At 39.1% G+C, this 20,785-nt stretch overlaps 2 protein-coding genes across 2 annotated transcripts; both read right to left on the reverse strand.

Moving 5' to 3' along the window:
* Positions 1-82: 82 nt before the first annotated feature.
* Positions 83-10,890, reverse strand: LOC306839849 (acetyl-coenzyme A synthetase 2-like, mitochondrial). The gene is made up of 15 exons (XM_079368778.1): positions 10,181-10,890; positions 9,755-9,851; positions 8,643-8,842; positions 7,792-7,967; positions 7,151-7,303; positions 6,872-7,019; positions 6,286-6,423; positions 5,368-5,460; positions 2,335-2,447; positions 1,661-1,787; positions 1,415-1,542; positions 901-964; positions 677-798; positions 173-585; positions 83-140 (listed from the first exon to the last, which is right to left on the reverse strand). The coding sequence occupies exons 1-14, from the start codon at positions 10,491-10,493 to the stop codon at positions 424-426; spliced, it is 2,034 nt and encodes a 677-aa protein (XP_079224904.1). The 5' UTR covers positions 10,494-10,890; the 3' UTR covers positions 83-140; positions 173-423.
* An 807-nt stretch (positions 10,891-11,697) lies between these two features.
* LOC306839875 (visual system homeobox 2-like) lies at positions 11,698-17,542 on the reverse strand. The gene is made up of 5 exons (XM_079368819.1): positions 16,549-17,542; positions 15,964-16,054; positions 15,189-15,312; positions 13,342-13,522; positions 11,698-12,181 (listed from the first exon to the last, which is right to left on the reverse strand). The coding sequence occupies exons 1-5, from the start codon at positions 16,976-16,978 to the stop codon at positions 11,856-11,858; spliced, it is 1,152 nt and encodes a 383-aa protein (XP_079224945.1). The 5' UTR covers positions 16,979-17,542; the 3' UTR covers positions 11,698-11,855.
* Positions 17,543-20,785: the final 3,243 nt, after the last annotated feature.

The raw sequence follows: 20,785 nt of genomic DNA on the forward strand, positions 1-20,785 counted from the left end.
ACTCTTCTTAAATGACTTTACAAAGGTCAAGAGTATTTTCACCCACTATGACAACCAATCAGAAAAGAAAGACACTTTATACTTCTCTTTGTGTAAATCTTGTTTATTTATGTGATTATGTTTGTTTCAGTTTACAATCCCTAAAAGAATGATTCACATTTTTTTCAACAACTCATCTTTTTGTAAATCCTTTTAAAAGCAGAATACATCTGGTTGTACACGGTTTTAAAAAAACATCTTCACTTGTTTTTTATAAAAAGCATTCTTATGTACAATAAAAACAAACAATAACTGTCCGTTAAATGTTTTTTATACAATGGCACATGTCTGGCTTACTAGTTAGAGAGAAAAACGTCTTATCAGTGCACTGATATTTGTCTTCAGGTGAAAATGTTTATAGACAACATTTGACAGTGTTCGTGGTTAACCACAGAGTTTACAGTGACCCTGAATGACCTCTTCCACTGCTGCAGGATCATCCAGGGTGCTGAGATCTCCCAACCCGTTCAGGTCTCGCTCCACCACTTTCCGCAGCACCCGGCGCATTATCTTACCCGAGCGCGTCTTTGGCAGGCGCTGTGCAAACTGTGAGAATAATCCAAAGGATTGGAAATGATTAAGTACAGATGTTTAAGTTTACTTGTTTTGAAATTGCAGGTAAGTGAGGTGAAATTACCTGGATGTAGTCTGGACAGGCATATTTGGCGATCTTTTTAGATACCATGTTGTTTAGCTGCTTGGACAGATCCGCCTCGTCAACATCGGCAACTTTTTTTAACACCACGAAGGCGTAAACACCTGACAACACAGGAGAGACATTTTATGTTACTAATACTACATGTTGTGGAAAAGTCTTTTCTTTAACTGGAATTTCAGGGTTTTGTTTTTTTTATTTCTCACCTTCTCCTTTGATCTCATGTGAGTATCCAATAACAGCAGACTCGGCCACAGCTGAGCACTGATTCTGTTAAGGAATCACAAACTGGATCAGTGAGCCCAGAACAAATTTACCAAAGGGGACAACTTATCGTATAGTATGTTGTTGCTAAACATCAGAAGAAAACATTTAACCGCTTGAGTTTTGCAAAAAGGATTGTAAGTATAATCACATGGTAATGTATTAACAAGAGGCGCTTTTAAAGGTCACATATTGCTCAAAATACACTTGAGCATATTTTTGTCCCTAGTCTGTCTACAAACTCCCAAGTAAGAGAAAAGTCCACCCACAGTTTTTCGCCACTTTTCAGAAAATCTGTGCTCAGACAGGCCGTTGTTGACATCACAAAGGGCCGTAACCTCTCCTCCACCCTGGAGTGGTGACGCTCCCACAGCTAGCTGTTTGTTCTGCCTTCTCACCGTTAACAATAGAGCAGCATGGAACTACACAATAAATGTACTTATTGGATGACCTTACCACCACATCCTCTATCTCTGCTGTTCCAATCCTGTGACCGCTCACGTTGATGACATCATCAAGGCGGCCAGTGATCTGATAGTAGCCCTCCTTCGAGCGATAGGCGCCATCACCAGTGAAGAAGTAACCTGTGTGCACGGAGAATGAGAAATTAGAGATCGCAAGAGATAAGAAGGTGACCTTTACTTTTAAATGATGTAAAAAAATAAAAAAGAAAGGTTAGTCCTGGAACACATCCTACAGTACCAGGATGAGGCTGACAGTAGGTTTCAATGAATCTCTGGTGGTTGTTGTGAATGGTTCGGGCCATACCAGGCCAAGGCTGAGCAAAACACAGAGCTCCAGATGTGTTGTTAGAGGTCAGCACTTTCCCCTTAAAAACAGTGATGAATGCCCATTAGAAGTGAGGACAATAGAAAAATGATAAGAATAAAACCAGTGTCATAAATGCTATCAAATACTTTAAGAGTACAAAAATGGTTCAATAAAAAAAATACAGTGTGTTTTGGTATATGATATGTCCAGTATTGTATGATCAGTGATATTGGTAATTGATTGAGCGACTAGGATAGACGTAATCTGGAAAATACTAAATAATAGTGCCACAATAAAACCTTTGTGTATTGTGGTTTACAAAATCCTTTGTGTGGGTTTTTGTTGAGAGGAAGAGAGATCAGCTCAGAGACCCCCCCACTCCAACTGTTTGCACAATCTGTGCTTTTCAAAAGCAACAGCAGCAGCCACAAAGTAGTATGACAGATTTGTAATGGGGTGATTGGCACAAACACACTGGGACTGATGGGTGGGAGCCGGGTGGGTATCAAAAGTGACACAGCTGGTGACCATTTTATAATCCTAATCTGACCCTCTCTTAGGACCCTTTCCCAGCCATCCAACATTCACATAGATGAGCAGCACACCTCAGTGTCCATGAGTGCGGGCCTGATGCCAAAAAAAGGTCTCATAGCCATGCCAGGGACAATCTCTGCGTCTGGGACGGATGGCTTTGGGGTGATACAGATACCACCTGTCTCTGATAACACACAGGGAAACAAAGCAGAGTTATTACAGCTGGTGTGACCATTTATTTTTACCATTCTCAACAAATCCTAAAAGAAGAGCAAAATGAAGCAATGTGGAAAAATAGTTGAGTGAAAAAAAGAGGGGTAGGATTACTAACAGAGCCAACTAACAGTTTGTAAATCTAACATAAGCCCTTCTCATGGCTGCAGATGTAGATTATAGAATTACAGCCATACTAAGTAAATTAAATACAATTAGGTTTTCCTGGAGTTCAGAGAAGCTGTTCATCTGTCGACTGTTGCTGGTGGGAACAGTGCTGGAAACAGCAGAGGGAGCCTGTTATAAAGTAGGACACAGCTGATGATCCCACAATGGCTTTAGAAACCAGCATCCTGTTTACATCAACTGTAAGTGTGACACTTGAGGGCCTGTCAGTTTTCTTTTTATTCTCATAGAGTCAGGAGCACCAACTATTACTTTTGAATAATTTTTAATGAGCACTTATCATAATGCTAGGCACTTTAGCCCAAAACATATAAACAGGGAGACACAGACAGCCAAGTTTTTCAATGTTTTAAGCTTACCTTTACCAAGTTTACCTTATGCTAAGCTAAGCTTACCAAATGCTAAGCTAAGTGGCTAACTTGTTGGCTTGGAAGTTGGCATAGAGAAGTGAGAGTGCTGCTATCTTCACCTGATAATCCTTAAAAAAATAAAAACGAATAAGCTTATTTTCCAAAATGTCAAATTAATAAAACTGTCTCCACAAATTTTGGACGTTATGTAAAATGCTAATTTATTAATAAACACTATGGAGGCTGTATTTCAAAAATGCATTTAAGTACCGGTAAATATGTCAACCTGGAAATATTAAATTACTTTATCAAATGACCTGCATCCTCTAAACCTCTCCAGTCCTTTTTTTTAGGCCACATGCCAGCAGCGGATCAAAATGTTCTCTCTAAACAGGCTACTCTATTCCAGATCCACCAAATGGCATCTATGAATAAAGCCACTTATTCCTAATTAATACACTGGTCCAGGGAAATCACATAATAATATAATCTTTTTGAGCTGAAACAGGGTATTTGGGTCATATCTGTGTCTGTAATTCTACAGCTCATGATGCTCGGATGTTTAATTGTTATTATTTGCATGTTAATTAACGCAGCTTTGCTCCAGTTGGTCATTACTCAATCTAATTAGAAGGCACAGAGTAGGGATTACTGTTATTAGGATTTAACCATTCTGAGTGCATTGTCACACTCTCCACAGTTCACTAAAATACGGAAGCCCTACATCTGTACATTTTATTGTATTGTCATTTATTATATTTTGTATTTCTCAGTTTCCCGTGATAACTAGTGTTTATCTGTTGTTTTCTTGAGAGCTGCACTTATTTACGATGTTATCTCTGGATAACAACACTGGTTGTCCAACATAACAAGGTCACGTTTCAAGATGTAGAGAAAACAACAGAAATGTACTCACTGTCACAGAAAACAGAGTAATATGAAATGTATGGATGCATGTCCTCTTATGGCCTATATTCAGTTTACAAAACATGTTATTTCAGGAAAAAAATGTTCTTTTCTAAGTATGGACACAAAACGCAGACGAGATACACATTTTCTATTTTCGGTTGAAGTGGAGGTCCGAGTAGGAAGTATGTCTTAGAGGCTTACCAGGACTGAGCCTGCGAACACTCTGTGACACGGCTTTTTTGGCAGCTCTGTTAGTGTTAAGACGCAGAACAAGGAAACAGAGGTTACATTTCAGCTACATTAGTTCCTCCACATTTAGATTGCATTATTACTAACCAAATTCAACTTCTGTTTTTAACCATTAAAGTTTGAGTTTGTGCCTCTGGTTTGCCATGCTGCTCCTAAAAGTGACTGTTCTCTGAGAGAAATATATCCGTTTACAATCGTCAGGTGTGCGTGTGTGTGTGTGTGTGTGTGTGTACAATGTCTACACACACATACATACACACACACACACACACTAGTGTATGCACACGACCACAGCTGTTTTGTTATGCAACACGTTTCCTGCTAGAAGGAAACAGAGCAGAATGCTCTCCTCCTGCTGACGTGGCAGTGCTCGAGCAACACTTTCTGAACTTCGTGTGAGATAGTTAATGTGCCAACAAGTGCTGATATGCTACTGTAAGGTATATCATAGCATACTACAAGGAAATTATATTCAATTTGGCCACATCAGGAGAAAAAAAACACAAAGCTACCCACAAAATGTAATCTCCTATGCAGCACAAAATATATAATAATACACACACGAATGTGTAGTGTAGACTTTTAAACTGCTTCTGGCAGCTCGAGTAAATAGTGTAAAACATGAATGCAGGTTGATAAATGTGCTCATGATGCAGTGTCTTTAGCCTGTTTTTGTTTTTTTTGTGTGTAATATTTGTCTATTGCGATTGAAGGTTAGGCTTTTTAATCGTAACAGTTATCTAATCATCCAGTTGTTCATGTCACATAGGACAGTAAGGGGAGTATTTGGGTTAGTGAAAACAGCAACTTACCTGCTTGACAAAAAACCTTGTCAAATATATGTGAATAAATGATTTCCTTTTGGGCTTTTAATTCCTTAATTTGGCGACAGGACAATGAAAATCAGGGAGTGATGGAAATGCAGGAAAGAAGCTACGTGTAGGATTAAAACCTTTTGCCTCATACATGCAGTGCACGTAATAACCACCAGGCTACCAGGACCGCAACTCTATCAACTTTTTCTGGGCCCTTTTGTTGAAAAACTCTCCGAATAATGAAGGCTTTGAAGTTCTGACGGACCTTCAAGTGTCTGCTGTTTTTGGGCTGCTGAAGCAAGCTGCAATATCATTTTGCACAAAGCATCACTGTGTTTAAAATAGCTGTTCAGATGTTTAGAGTAGAGTAGAGAGGCTTTACCAGTTTGCCACCACGTGTCCACAACAGGGCAGCGTCCATCCCCCACCACTCGGTGGTACCACTCCCACGCTTCAGTGTTGATAGGCTCACCCACTGCACACACAAAGACATGTGTAACCATACCTCAAGCTTACTTTTTGTATGTACAGGCAGGATTGATTGATGAAGGCAACCAGGGTCAACATAAAGAATCTGTGTTGTGAAGCTTTATGTTTTAACCGTGAAGTGAGAAGACAGGTGTGCGCATGTGTTTGATTCCTGGCATGCTTGACTTTGATGTTGACCATGGGGAACCCTCCTGCACGTTTACATGCCAACCAGGCTTGACTTTCAGTTTACTTGAAGTATGTAACGTGTGTTCTTAGAGTACAGGGAATCATAAAGTACACAAGTAGAAGAGTTCAAAACACTGTTACATCATTTTTGATGCAGACAATGAGGCGGCACCGAGTTTACATGATGGGTTGTTTTTAAACTTATATGTAATTCTAAAGTATTTTTTCCACACTTAAAATCTTTTTTGAATAGAAAGTCTTATTCTGTACATTAAATACACAAACTGTTATTGTTGTGTTTTCTATAGCTGTCTCAGCTACCATCTTTAGTGAATTAAGAATATTTATACTTTGAAGGGAAGACGTCTGTAAAGCTGTTTTCACAAATGCGCAAAAATGTTAAGGCTAATTTTTTTTTTTTTTAAACTTCAGGAGTGCATGTGTGATAATAGCTTAAGACAGCTTGCTAGTGTTTCAGATTTAAATACAAGAGGCTGGTGCATGCACAACTAAGTTTGGTACGGTAGTTGGAAACTGAACTGGTGACGTTTCAGTTTTGTTGTGTGTTTTCATTGTCCTTTTATGATGAGTTTCCAGGCGCATATATAATTATTGATTTATGTAAGCATCATATTTGGCATACCAGAGCCGAGAGTTTTGAGGGTGGAGCGGTCGTATTTTTGCACCCACTCATCTCCGTATTTGAGCAGCAGGCGGATCGCTGTGGGAGCACCGTAAAACTGGTTTATCTTCAGTCTCTGAACCGTCTCCCAGTATCTTCCTGTGAAAAACAAAACTTGACTAAATGAACTCGGTAGACACACATTAACATTCATGGAGTGACATGATTTCAGAGTCTTCTAACAGGATCAGAAACCAGAGCTCAGACTGAAGCTGTTGTGTGAGCGCTAAGGCCTGACATTCAACCTGTGCCAGTGTTTGTTCTCAGCAGTTAATCCCTGACAATAACAAGGTGTGTATGCAAGCTCCTGTGATTAATGTAGTCCTAATTTTAGTGTGGAAAGGACGGCGGTCAAGTTCAACTGTAAACAGTTATTCATAGATGGAGACTGGAGAATGCCGAGCTTTTAAAGGAAGGACAAATTCTTAGAAAGTACTTTTTCATTTTTAGGGAAGACATGACATTCAGATTTCTGATTTAAAAACATTTTTGTAATGCTTCTACTGTGAATATATCAAAAATCACATTAATTTGTGGATGTCCATACCTGGGTCAGGATAAATGGGAGTGCTCTCAAACAAAACAGTGGTTCCTCCGTTAGCTAGCGGGCCGTAGACGCTATAACTGTGTCCTGTTATCCACCCGATGTCTGCCACACAGCCGAACACATCATCGTCATGGTAACTAAAGACATACTGATGAAAAGGGAGAGAATTCATTTTGACAATTACATTTAAAAAAGGTTAGATGATATGATGTTCTTTTCCCCATTATTCTCTAACAACAATCTGGACGTTTAGTGTAACAGCCGGTGCCTTTTGTTTACCCGGTGTGTGAGTGCAGCATACAGCAGGTATCCAGCCTGAGTGTGGACCAGTCCTTTAGGTTTCCCTGTGCTGCCTGATGTGTAAAGCATGAACAAGACGTCTTCACTGTCCATCACAGCTGGCTCACAAACCACGTCCTCTTTCATCATCTCCTGCTCAACAAAAGTAAGTTATACGTTTTTGTTAAAAGTCATTTTTGTTATTTGTTAAAAGTCACATCAAGGATCTGCAGCAAAGTCATGGAAACACATCAGACCTGTAGGCACTGTTTTTTCTTGTCAAATATTCTCTGTTTTTTAAGGGTCTTTGCATTCTAACTTCTTAAGACACTGAAATAATAATTGAGTTACAGATCGATCTACCATAGGAGCTTTTCCTTCCTCAGCAAATGAAGTTTGCCCTGACATGTGGGAGTGCAGATGAAGACTTTAACATGTAAGAGAGCTCCAGAACATCTACCAATTTGTCTATAAACTGAAAATTAACAAATAAAATGCTAAATAATGAAGTATTCAAATGATTTACTAAGCATCGTAATAATTTGTAAATCTGTATTTGTCCAGGGAGGCATGTCAAAGTTCTTCTCTGCTGTATGCAGCCACACCTTTATCAAGCTCTGATTGGCCCTGCACTCTCTCACCTCCTCCATGGGGACGTCCAGGGCTGTCATGACAACAGGGTTCTCTGTTCTCATAGCAACGAACACCTGCTGCACTTTAGGGCAGTTCTGAACAGCGGAGTCCACCGTCCTCTTCAGCTCGGTGATCTTGCCCCCTCTGACGCCCTGGTTCACCGTGATGACCGTGCTCGATTCCGCTGAAATATGACGTTTGTAAAAATCAGACTGCTGAGGTGCGTTTTTTTTATTTCTTTTGCCACTTTTTAATAAACCACTTTCCTGTATGTGACATCCTTTGATTAATGTGTGGTCTGACAAATGAAATGACACTGTCTAATAATCAAGAGCACAAGAAGTCAAACTGACATTGAGCCCCATAAAGGGAAAGACCCAAGAAAAACATTCAATCTGGGCCCAAACTAATTATTGTCTTGTAATTTTTGTATCCCTCAACCGCTTGGTGAGCAAATCCCTTGAAAACACACTTTTAGGAACCATGTCCAACACTAAAGAGATACGGGATTTACACATATTTCTGTTCTGTTACTCGTAGCTGCTCTGATCATCATTTCTGTATTAACAACACACACATTGGCTGTGTATAATCTGAAATGAGTCACCAATCGGTTTGACTGAAACAAATAACCAAAGATGCTGTTTCTAATGTTGAAAAGGCTGTTTAGTCTTTGAACTCAAAACTACTTCACTCTCTGCTCCTTTTCATGTTGGCTAAATACATACATAGGTAGGCTGTGTTTGGTAGGTTTTAGAGCTGACTGCTGTTGGAAACAATGTCAAATAAACCCAAAATGTGAAAGTATAACGCCAACTTTGTTGACATTACAGAGACAGATATTGTTTATCCATCTCACCATCTCTGATTCGCTCTGCGAGGGCCTCAGCACTGAATCCTGCAAAGACCACGTTGTGTGCAGCACCAATCCGGGCACAGGCCAGCATGGACGCCACAGCCAGGGGGCAGGGAGGCATGTAGATGGTGACACAGTCCCCCTTCTTCACACCACGCCGCCTCAACAGGTTGCCCAGGCGACATGTCATCTCCAGTAACTCACTGTAAACAGAAAGCAGCGAAGTAAACTACATCTAATAGACGGCGGAAGAGGATAAAAAAAAAAATACACTGTCTCAGGCCTTTTGAACACTTGGTTGATCTGATCACGTGACAGCCTTACCTTCTATGTAAATGCTCATGAGATCCAATCACGCTCGCCACATTAGAGGAAGCATAGAGGCCAAATCAATGAAGCATTTCCACATTTGTTTGAAGGTGTGAACGCCTGTTTGTCCTTGGCCTGAATGAAGGGGCCGCCTACACTGACTCTTGACTCCACCTTTTGTCTTATTTAACACTTTTCAACTTTGTTACGGGACTCTCTTTGGTCTGATTATATGTTCTGTCATTCTGATCATGTGAAGATGTAATGTATGCAGTAATGATCGATGGGATAAAACAGACTATAGTTGGTTCTAATGCATTCAATGCAATTTCCTATTTCTACAATAACGATGATTAGGACAAGAGAAGTTAGTGAGATAGCCTTCAGATATGTACATTACCCTGTTTCTTACAAAGACAACTTTTGTATTTTCGACACAGCCTACTACAAGGCATGAACTAAATACTCTAAATGCGTGGATGTTTTGGTCATAGAATCCATGGATAAACTACAGAGCGAAACATCCAGGTTTCATGATCAAACCAAGTTTTATATCAGATGAGCCAATTGTAACTGTCTCCTCGGTCTTTTGCACGTCCACATAAGATCAACTCACGCTGGCCTGCATCATGTAATGTTTATTTACATATTCAGCGGAAAAGTTAGATCACAAGGGGTGACTGGAGAGGCATTTAAAATCAGTTGGGAATCGTCACACTTGAGGCTTTCCTCTTGTGATTGGATCATCCAGAAAGCATGTTTATACTACGTGTAAACAGCTTCATAAACTAAGACAACCAGCTAACCTGTAGGTGACTTTGACCTCTGACCCAGGTTCATCTCTCTCCCAGATCAAAGCCACTCTCTCAGGACAGGCGTGCACATGGCGGTCCAGACAGTTAACTGAAAATCCATAGAAAAACACATAAAGAAAGACACACACACAGGAAGACAGAGAGAAAGAAAGTGTTACACTATTATTACCCTGATAAGTTTTGGGTTGAACCCCTAAAAGATTACTAAACATGATGATGCCTTTGCTGTCAGTGGATGTGCTAAGCTCCTTAAAAAAAGGGAAAAAAATAAAATAAATGTGACTCTGAGGGTAAATAATTGCCTACTTCTTTAGTGTAGCCTATAACTTTGTTGGATCACTCATGAATCAAATTTATCTCCATAAATTCAGTAACATCTAGGAAGGATGTTTTAGGATAATTTTTATAGGATTTTACCGGACACATTCAGCTCTCCTCCCTCAAACCACTTGATCTGTCCCCGGCTCAGATCACAGTCCTGGACCGTGGTGAAAGGTTTGATCCAAGTCAGTCTGTGACGCGCCACAGCGGCCCAGAAACTCTCACTGTCGGAGACCGAGAAGTCCTGCAGAGCTGCGCGGTCCTTCACGCCTTCAAACCCGGCAGCCTCCGGCATGAACGCCGCTACATTACACCTCCTCCTACCCCAAACATGGAAACAGGATCTGAAGACTCGACGACTGAAAAAAGCAGCGACGGACTTTGGGGTGCATCCACCAGGCAGCCTCATCGTTATAGTGAAAGTGTAGGCCTGCACTTCTGACGGATATTAAGTATGCAAGGCATGTGCGTCAAAAGGAAAAGCAGCGTTTAAGCAATTCTAGAAGTTACACTGTTTGACTTTATGAGAGAAGAACTTGGAAACTCCGGAGAGGAAGGGCTTAAGGAGTTAAAGGGCGGTACAAACCGTTCTTGTGTTTACTCATTTCTAAGAACGGCTGCAGCTTGTTTTCAACATCAGTTTCAAAAAGAAACAAAAAAAGTCGCCCGTTTTTCTCAAAACATTATTCTGTGATTTAAAGTTTCAAGGCTCATAAAATACGTGTTTCTGTTTCATATCTTTGTTGAACACTGCACGATCCTACTCCGTGTTTCTTTATTTTTAAATCCGACGTCAGCTTTTAAAAGTTCGTTGCTCTTTGGCGTCCCCTTTGACGGTGAGTGGTAAATGCAGGACCGGTTTCGGACACCAAAAATAGAAAACCAATGTCCCTGACAGTTTTGACTATCTTCATCCTTTTTGTTCAGGCCTCCTCTATTTTTGAAAAGCCACCGTCTTCAGTCTTTTATTTTTTTGTGCAAGGAAGAAATCTTGACTCTTTTAACTGTACTTACTATATCTGGCAGGTTTCAAAGTTGACTCAATACACAGATTGTAATACCAAAAAAATATATAAACATTCAACATAATACATAACACGTTTTTTAGAAGAGGGGTGGCTTTAAATATCAGTAACTTTTAATTTCACTACAGTGACATTTATACAGACAAGCACAGATCATTAACTGTACATAATGATACAGTTATATCTATAGGACATTATCTTCAGTATGTACATCCAACATATTGTGACAGCTCACAGAAAACAAAGACTGAGGCTTGTTGTAAAGGTTTTTCAGTTACCCAACTGAAATCAGGGAGTCCTCTTTAGCACCTTTCATGTGTACAAGCAAGGCCTCTGAAACATCTTTATCCAGGCTATTGCATAAATCAGCTGCCATGTCACAGAAGTGCAGGGGTGAACAAACATTTTAAATTAAAAATGGTTTTTTTAAGGCAGCTCCATGTAAAAGAAAAACTGCAGTGAATGTGAGCAAATATTTTCGTGTCAGGTCTTCAAATCTCATTCTTTTACGGCATTTGTTGGACCCAAATTCTTACTTTTAAATCAGACGTTACCTGACAGGAAAGCTAACATGGAAGACAACTTATATTCTTCTATGATTTTAGTATTTGACCTGCTTTATGGGGTTCATCAGTCAGACTCCATTCAACCAAGGTTCATCTCAAACGATGAAAGAAGACGTCTGCCTCTGTGAAATGCTTTCAAACTCCACGACATCAGTCTGTATCGTGCAACATTTTTTATGTTCAGTCCCTCTTCTCAACCTCTGCAGTGTCCTTCTCCACCAGCTTGTCCTCAGACTCTTCTTTTTGTGCTTCGTTGCTGTTTGGCCTGTCAGGAACTGTCCCAAGCATCTTGGCGCTGTGCTCCTGCGCCTTCGCCCGCAGCACAGCAATACTGTTCTCCCTCAGCTCCTCCTTTGAAATCTGCAAGTTACTGTCTTTCATCTGTTTCTTCTTCTTCTCCTCCACCACTTTGTCCTCCGGTTTCTCTGGTGCTGGTGGAGGAGGAGGAGATGGTGTCAGGCTGCTGGGTTTTCCAGGAGACGTCTCCACTGATTTCTTGTGCATACCTGAAGTGAGACAAAAACATCACGATGAGTACTTCATGTAACGTTGTCCTTGTCTTGGTGTTTTTTGATGCATTTAGATGATTTAAGGACATCTGAACAAGAGCACACACTTGACATTGTAATTAAGTGTGCCAGAGAATGAAGATGAAAGTAATAGATTGATGGGACCTCTTATTCAATTAGCCACCCAATTGATTTAAACCAATCAATTGACATGAGGCAAGCAAGGAGATTTGCTCTAATCCGTCCTGATTTAGTAGGATTATCACAGCATTGACTGCCCGTCTTTATTGACATGCTGACACTTTTATTGGCTCCTACATGAGCCAGGCTTAGACCTTCCGGATCTAAGGAAGTGAGTCATACAATCTTTCACTTTGCACATTTAAGGTGTTACAGAGAAAAAAAGAGACTGTGACATCTTTTAGGAGCTTTTTAGAAGACTAAAGGTTACTTTGTGAGGGCGACTTATCAAAAGAGCCTTCATTTTGCTTGAGGTGAAACTAATATCACACCTTTCTATCCCCCCTGTAAAAAACAACCTTAAAGTTTTCATTAGTATATGATGATGTATCTATAATCGGCTTATACCATCTGCTCGGAAAAAGTGTTGAGAAAATGAATGCATCAATAACTATGATTAAGTAATAAATGATAGATATCATTCCTCTTTTCAGTTCAGTCCTGTGTATTCTAATTTAAGATTAATCTGAATGCAGGACTTTTCCTTGATACCTCCTCCACTGCTGCCTTCTTGTCAAACATTTGCGCTACCATCTGTATTTAATTTGATGTCTTACAGAGTATGGAAGAGAATGATAATTTGTCACTGGGATTGAGATCAATGCAGGCGATATATTTCATAGTATATGTTTTACAGTCATTTTAAATTGTTATACTGAAGTATGTTAGTTATAACATTAACAAGGCCTTTTTCTTCATTAAAGGTTCCCATTAAGTCATAACAGGCGAGCAGCATACGGAAAACCAGGACCCTAAACCCTAAAACCCCCTAAAAGATGAAAAATGGTCAGTAGTAATCATGATTTCAAGATTTCCACACTTGTGTTTTCCCACTAAAATATGTCCAGAAGCCTGATAAACGTGGATCCAAATATGTCCCAGTTGAAATGCAACAAACACTTCTGTAAAAAGTTTACCTAGTAACCACGGAGCATATGATTCAGTGACACCCTCCTTGGCTGACTTGAGGATGGACTCAGGCAGAGGGATGGAATGACGCACCATCGCTCCGTACAGGCCGTACTCGGCCATGACACTGCTGCGACCCCAACACTTTTCCCTCTTCCTCCACTTTGCTCTCCGGTTCTGAAACCACACCTAGAGACATGAAGGTGAGATAAGGATTAGATTTTGACTGAGCTTTGCTCAAAATTAACTCTACAATATTCTCTGAAGTCTGAGCCAATAGCTTAGTTTATGTCGATTACATTACATTTATAGATATGTACATTTGTAACCTAGACTTAGCTATATATTATGGAAACGTGGGCAAACACCATCAATAATACACAGAAAAAAAACATACATGAACCAGAAAAATCCTCTTTTTATGCTGTTAATCTAACATTGATTCATTTTTCATACATTCTGGATTTGCAATTAGGGAAAAACGCACGTTTCTTAGGAATTGTTATGTCTCTTTAAATATGTACAAACAAGTTCTCAATGTGTAACCATATCCTACTCCTTTGTGGGCTCTTTACCTGAATAAGAATTGTTTTATATTTAATCAGACCAAGAGCAAATTATCAGTGAAATAATGACATCTGCTGGTGATTTAACAGAAAACTAAGTATGAAGTCATTGTTAATGCAAATGTAAATTTCTTTTTTTGGTGTTACATTTGAATATCTCTTATAAAATATAGTACATTTAATAAGAGAATGAAAATGTAAATGTGCTGCACATAATGGGTTTATTATGCATTTCAGGTTTTAATCTTGAAGTTTTATTTTATTCCTTCATTTATACGTTTCCCTCTGTGTGTGTGTATGTGTGTGCGTGGGTGTGCGCGCCCGTATATGTGTGTGTGTGTGTGTGTGTGCATGTGTGTACGTGTGTGAGTGTGCTTGTGTATGTCCATTATTCTCCTTCTGGCTCCTCAACTGCCTAAATTGATTTCCACCAAGCCAGAAACTGTAATAGCCTCAGCAAGCTCGTGAATATGGATGAGGAGGAAAACAGGGGAAAATGAGCATCCTAAAATGGCCGAGGAAGCAGGATGAGATTGTGTGTGTGTGTGTTTGTGTGTGCGTGCAAGTGTGTGTATTTCCCAGATCTAGAATTAAAAACCATAAAAGCTGAGCCTGGAAAGCTATTCAGGTAGATCTGGTGATAACCTCCATCTCATAAAAAGATGGGCCTCGGATAAGCAATCATGCTTTCTGACAGCGACAGTTTGCGTGTGCATGACTGTGTGTGCCTGTGTGTGTGTCTTCATTTGTGTGTGTGTGTGTGTGAGGAAGTGCTTCCTGGGAGAGGTGACCCCGGGGGCGAGGAGGCTGATTGAAAAATAAGTTAATTTCAGGGCCCGATCAATGGGAGACAGGCACTCAAATATCACGGGAAATTAAAAGTCTCAGAGCAGCAGGCAGAGCTCTCCGCTCGGCCACTGACCTGCACTCATTAATTTCTGTGCAGTTATCGTTTCATTTCAGGACTGTGGACTGACTCTATTGCATGGAGAGAGGTGATAAGTTCTCCTCAATTAACTAATTACGCTAAGAGGAGTTGGCTGCTATAGTGTGAGAGCAGAGAGGAATTAGATAGCTGACTGTCAAACTATTTTCAATAATAATATAAACATCCATCTTCATCCCCTTAATCTACTTTTCTGGCATGGTCTGTGATAGAAAACAATGTTTTACCTTAGGTTAATGTAAAATAATTATTGTCAATGGAATAAGATGAATTATTTGGCAAAATTAAGGCTTTTTATTAATAAAGAGGGGATTACAACAGACACATTAAAACGCTTACACACCTGTATCCTGTCCTCTGGTAACTCAGTCTTCATGGAGAGCATCTCTCTGGCGTACACATCTGGATAGTGAGCGTCATTAAAAGCTTTCTCCAGCTCCTCCAGCTGATACGAGGTGAAAATGGTTCTGCAGATAAGACAAAGATTTTGTGAGAATAAAAAGGACATAGTTTTGTCTTATAATGTACATTTTTAATAACACATTTGTTTATTTTGTTTTAATATTAAGTCAAAGCACAACTGAATGAATTTAATCCAATCTCAATAATAAAAAATCTTGGATCAAATTTGCAAATCAAGACAGTAAGATCTATACTATCAATATTCTTGGTTATGTAAATGAAAATAAGACTCTTTTATTTTTTTATTCTTGAAATAAAGGTATAGAGTCATATAAACAAATATGGTATGTGATGCTCTTCCTTCAGACATATTCGTTATTATTCAAAACGAAACGTTGGTCTTTCGAGATCAACATTTTAAAAGGTAGGTTATAAAAATATAACATGACAACCTCATTTGAATACTTCAATGAGATAATCAAAGAAATTATTTTAATTAGATTGTTAAATATTTATCTTAGACAAAGCCTGAGCATCGCTTCACTTTAAACAAGGATTCCGTTTTACGTTATTTTTACGCAGCTGAAGAAAGCCGCGTATAGTGCCCTATATTGTGATAAAACAGCCAATAACCATATATGAACGTAAACTAATCCAACAAATTAAATAAATCATCCCTTGACAAAAAAGGTTTTCCTTCGTTGAGGATGTTTTACCTGTGTCGCCTCTTCTTTCTCTTCTTGCTCTGACTCAGGGAGGACTTGGAGAACTTCTGATCGCAGGAGGACAGACTCATGTCGTCTGAATCTGCGAGAAACACAACGAAGGTGAACTTCAACAACAACCAATAATTAACATTATAACAAGAAAAGGTGTCATTTGATATCAAGGGGGACAATAAATCGAAGTTTAAATGTGTAGCCTATTTGGTGATGTATAAACAACTAACAATCACGGAGCCTATTATAGCCTACGAGTTATAATAATAAACCACAAATAAATACTGATTGGCCTATAATACGTTATATTAAAATGGTTTTGACCACACATTTTGAATTATTTCCCCCATTTCAAAGCTCTAAAAATACATAGGCCTAGAAGGCCTATTTCAGCAGCATTCCTCTACAAACAGTATCATTAATTATAGGCCCCTCAACACCTGCAATCTTTTTGTGAACCATTTATAATTTTTTAATTGTACACATTCTGGCTAAAACAGCTGTAAATGGGTTAGCTATAGAAATGTAGTGTTCAGTTTTAAACGCAGAAAAACAGGAGTGCAGTGTAAGTGACGCACTAACCGGAGCTGTTGGAGTGCTGTGCCTCCATCTGTGTGTCCATGTGTGTCGTCCTGTGCAGAGGCTGCAGGTGCACATTTTGCGCCTCTGACAGCACCTCCAGGAAAGCCGGCTGACTGTAAAACGAGTGTATTCCTTCTGGTCCCAGCAAACCCATACCGACCCCGAGACCACCATGTCCAAGGGCTGACCTTGCAGCCAGCATGTGAGCCCTGTGCGGCAGAGCCTCGAGCGGCCGCCTCGGGGGCACCGGCGGCTCCTTATTGAGGCCGAGCAGCTCCTGAATCCCGAAGCCGGTCCGCCGGTGCACCGCAGGGGCCATCTTCCAAACCGGGGGCGGCTGCTGGATCCCTGCGTGGTTAACCCCAGTTTGTGGGGCTGCTTTCTGTCTGTTCTCAGAGTCTGAAAACACAGCTCCCTCCTTTCCCGTCATGGCAGTGAGTTCCCACTTTTTTTCCCTTTTCTCTCCAAAAAAAAAAGTCAAAGTCCCCGGCGCAATGAGCCCTGAGGTTCTCTTTCTGTCTCTCACATCCCGCCTTTCTGCGCAGCTTTTATCCAACAAGCAACAGGCGGCAGCCAATCACACGAGGGCACAGAGCCCACACTTCATCAAGCAGGCATCAAGCTTCATCAAAAACACAACACACTTTATGGCAAGTATTTACTGGAAGTATACATGACATGGCTGTAGATGTTAATGAATTGACCTTGAATGATATTAAGTTTGATCATCTTTTCATTTGGAGAGTTGTCTTTTTGAACAGGACTTTTGTTTTTTTTTACTTTCGTTGTTATCATCATACATATATTAGCATTTTGCTTTGTAGACAGCTTTTTTCTTTAAGGATTTTTTTTAAAGACGTGCCTACCTGTGAACGAGACTTATTTTTAGTGCTTAAAGATTTTTTCTGTTTATCTAATCTCTATCCCCACAGATCGAGTCATCTTGAGAAAAAAAAACACAATATCGAGAGAGAAAAAATGCTCATAAATCTCAATAAATAGTTGCCAAATAGATTTAATTTAGGCATATGGCGCTTTTCACAAGACATGTAAGGCTTTACATAACATAATAGTGGAAAACGACCCGAAGCCATTCAAAATATATCAATTTGAAGTCATAGTCTGATTTTTGAGGAGAGGCATGATAAACATACAAAACACAAGAAAAACTCGAAAAAACAATCGATTTTATCAGGGGTTCTCTACGTGACCATTTTCCTATTCGAATAGGTTCAATGTTTTTGGTCTTTGGTGCAAGTCTGCGCGTCTGTTGATGAGCTATTATAAGTGTTTTTGTTTTCTGACGGGTCACCTCATGTCCCTGCGCGAACTATTTGGCAATGAAATGTGCCAGAAGCAAACTCTCGAGGAAAAAACAACATTTTTATTTAGATGAACTTGCTCTTACTCTTTGTTTATTTTGCCTGATCAGAAGGGGAAAAAAACATTGTCAGACGTTTGTTCCCTCAGATTAGTCTGATTTGAAAAAGTAAGAGGAAAGACATTACGGACGTCAGGGGAAATCATCTCTTTCACCTTCTCTTCACACTCATACCCCTCACACACACATCATTTGTTCTCTCTAATCAGCTATTATTCAATTACTGCACATCACTTTCGGGGATAATTTTCGGCACACTTTGGACATCTGGACTGATAATTGTATCGAGGCGTGTGTCCATAGACTGTAAACGTAATGTGGACGCGAAAAGATAGGATCTTGTCCATCAATAGGAGGCTTCATGTGGGGATGAATGAAGAAGCAGGTCCAGTGGGACTATTTGGCAGTTTAGCGTCATGCTGTCAGCGACGGTCAAACCCACAACAGTTTTAATGTTTGTGATAGAAGATGTGATCACGAGAAGTGTGAGATAGACTATGTGTTGCTTTGTGTTGGAGGGAGAAAACTACAGGCCTTAATATTGTAAATGTACTCCACCAGTACTCCGCCTTTGTTAGAGGTTGTTTCGTTGAGACTTTTTCATATATCGTTATTTGCATTTGAAAAACAAACAGAAATAATAAATTACACAGAATGGTCTCAGATGAGAGTGAACGAGTGCAGAGTGAGCCGACGAAACATCTTCAGCATCTCATGAGAAGCTATTAGAGAGACATTTCATTAGAGGTGAATGAACGTAGATCAATGCCCCACCAATGGCTATGCTAATGAGGTTTCTACAGACGCACTGCACACGTGCCACGTGTTGGTGACATCCATGAATCATATCCTTGCTCTTGGATCAAGATGCAGCCAGAAAAAAAAAAAAAAAAAAAATCTGTGCATCCCATCTCATTGCCCTCCAACACAAAGCACGTCTATTATCTGTTTCAATACCAAAATACAAACTCTGCACAAAGAAAAAAGAGAAATCCATAAATGTAAATTCTATACATTTTCATCAAGGGACTAAATGTAGTCCAATGAATATTTATTTTTATTTTTATTTTTCAAGGCACAATCGTGGAAAACATGCATGTAAACCGTTTAGGTGCACATCTGTGAGTTTGCATATTAAAATAGATTACAATATTGTACTTAAAGTTACCTTTCCTTTGCCTGTTTAATTGAAGATATAAAAAAAAAATATTTAAAAAAAGTGTTTTAAACTACCTTGTTTGATTCAATCACTAAATACATTTGACCTTGACTGTAACCTGAATATCAAACAAAGGTTCAGGTGCTTTATTTGGCAAGAACACTTTCAAAAAGGGGAAGGAAAAAACAGGGCACTGTTCAGGAAACAATGTAGAAACCTTTACTGACTTGAGTCCACGATCCTGTTTTTTTTTTTTTTTAAACAAGCCTTTTTCACAGTCTAAAGGTTTTAATTTTCAGATGTTGTGATTTTTATGGTATCATCTCGAGTTACATGAGAAGCAAGGGTTTGAAATTGTACCAATTAACTGGTCTCATGGGTCTTGCATTGAGAAATAAAATATCACAGTAATGTATTTATTGTTTTACTGTGGAGATGATTTTTTTTAGCTTCTATCAAATTTTTCTTAGACTTGGACTTTTCTGTCCCAAATGGGAAATTCTCCTTGACAATAGAGGTTTGACAGCAATCAACACATATTGTCAGCCGAGAGGAAAAATACAGAAAGGTAAAGGTCACTCCGTGTAAAATGTTTATGACAACGTTATCAATGTTCTGGTTGATGACGTTTTTTTTGTTTCTTTTTACGTGTTGTGTTACCCAAAATAAAGGTCATTGTAAAGTATAGCACTCAAATGGTTAAAAGTTTTCACCGTAAACTCATCTGACGCCCTCAGACAATAACAGTTGACATTTATGAACAGGTTTGCATTATTTATTAATTGTTTACGATACATATTTAATGATGTTATCTGTTTTTAAGTGTCAGTCAAAGTGGGCACATTTTACTCTGAGGTCTTTTGACTTACCTGAGGAGCTCCAGTGGCAACTTGCGAGACTGCAGCTTTTGTGCTTCCTTGCTGACTTTTGACATTTCTCAGCCCTGGAGGTTGTGGCTTGGTAAAAACACACTTCCAATCCTTTTTTTATAAAGTGGAACTTGTTGTTTGAGAACCTCTGTCAAGAACTTTATTAGAGTCTTTTAATTTTAGCTTGTAACTAAATGTTTCAGGCTTCTGCTGCTCAATCTCCTAAGCACCCAGTCAGAGGATTTCAGATTTGTAAAGTCTGTGTCCTCTTTAAAACTATCACAGGTACCTTTCCCTTATTTCTGGCGGTTTCCATTGACTGAAGTGCTCTTTTATTGTATTCACTTAATTTTGTTAATAATGTTATTATTAATACTTACCAGGCTGGACATTATTCAACAGCATGCATACTGTAATTACACTTGTAATCATAAGAGTAATGATAAAGATGTCTCATTATTAATATCAATAATAATGTTGGTATTTGGATCAGATGTAAAGAGAATTTCTCATTGGGTTTTAAATCTGTACTAATTCTTGTATTATTTATTAATTAATTGTATTACAATTAAGCTTATTGTCCTACCTTGTATATGCTAGAGTGACCATACAGAAAAAAAACATCCTTTCAAGAACAGAAAGGCTCAGGATGTTATGATGTTTTTTAGTTTTTAATAGTATATCAAAATGATGCAAACATGTATGTTTCATTGTAGATATGTCACTTGTCTGTTTTGTTTTACCAAAACAGAATAGTTTCATCTACAATAAATAAAATCTGATTTTTTTTTAAAATCAAGATTAAATGAAAGCAATATGTCATTAACT

Source organism: Symphodus melops (genome assembly GCF_947650265.1).
Source record: "Symphodus melops genome assembly, chromosome: 1".
Lineage (NCBI taxonomy): Eukaryota > Metazoa > Chordata > Actinopteri > Labriformes > Labridae > Symphodus > Symphodus melops.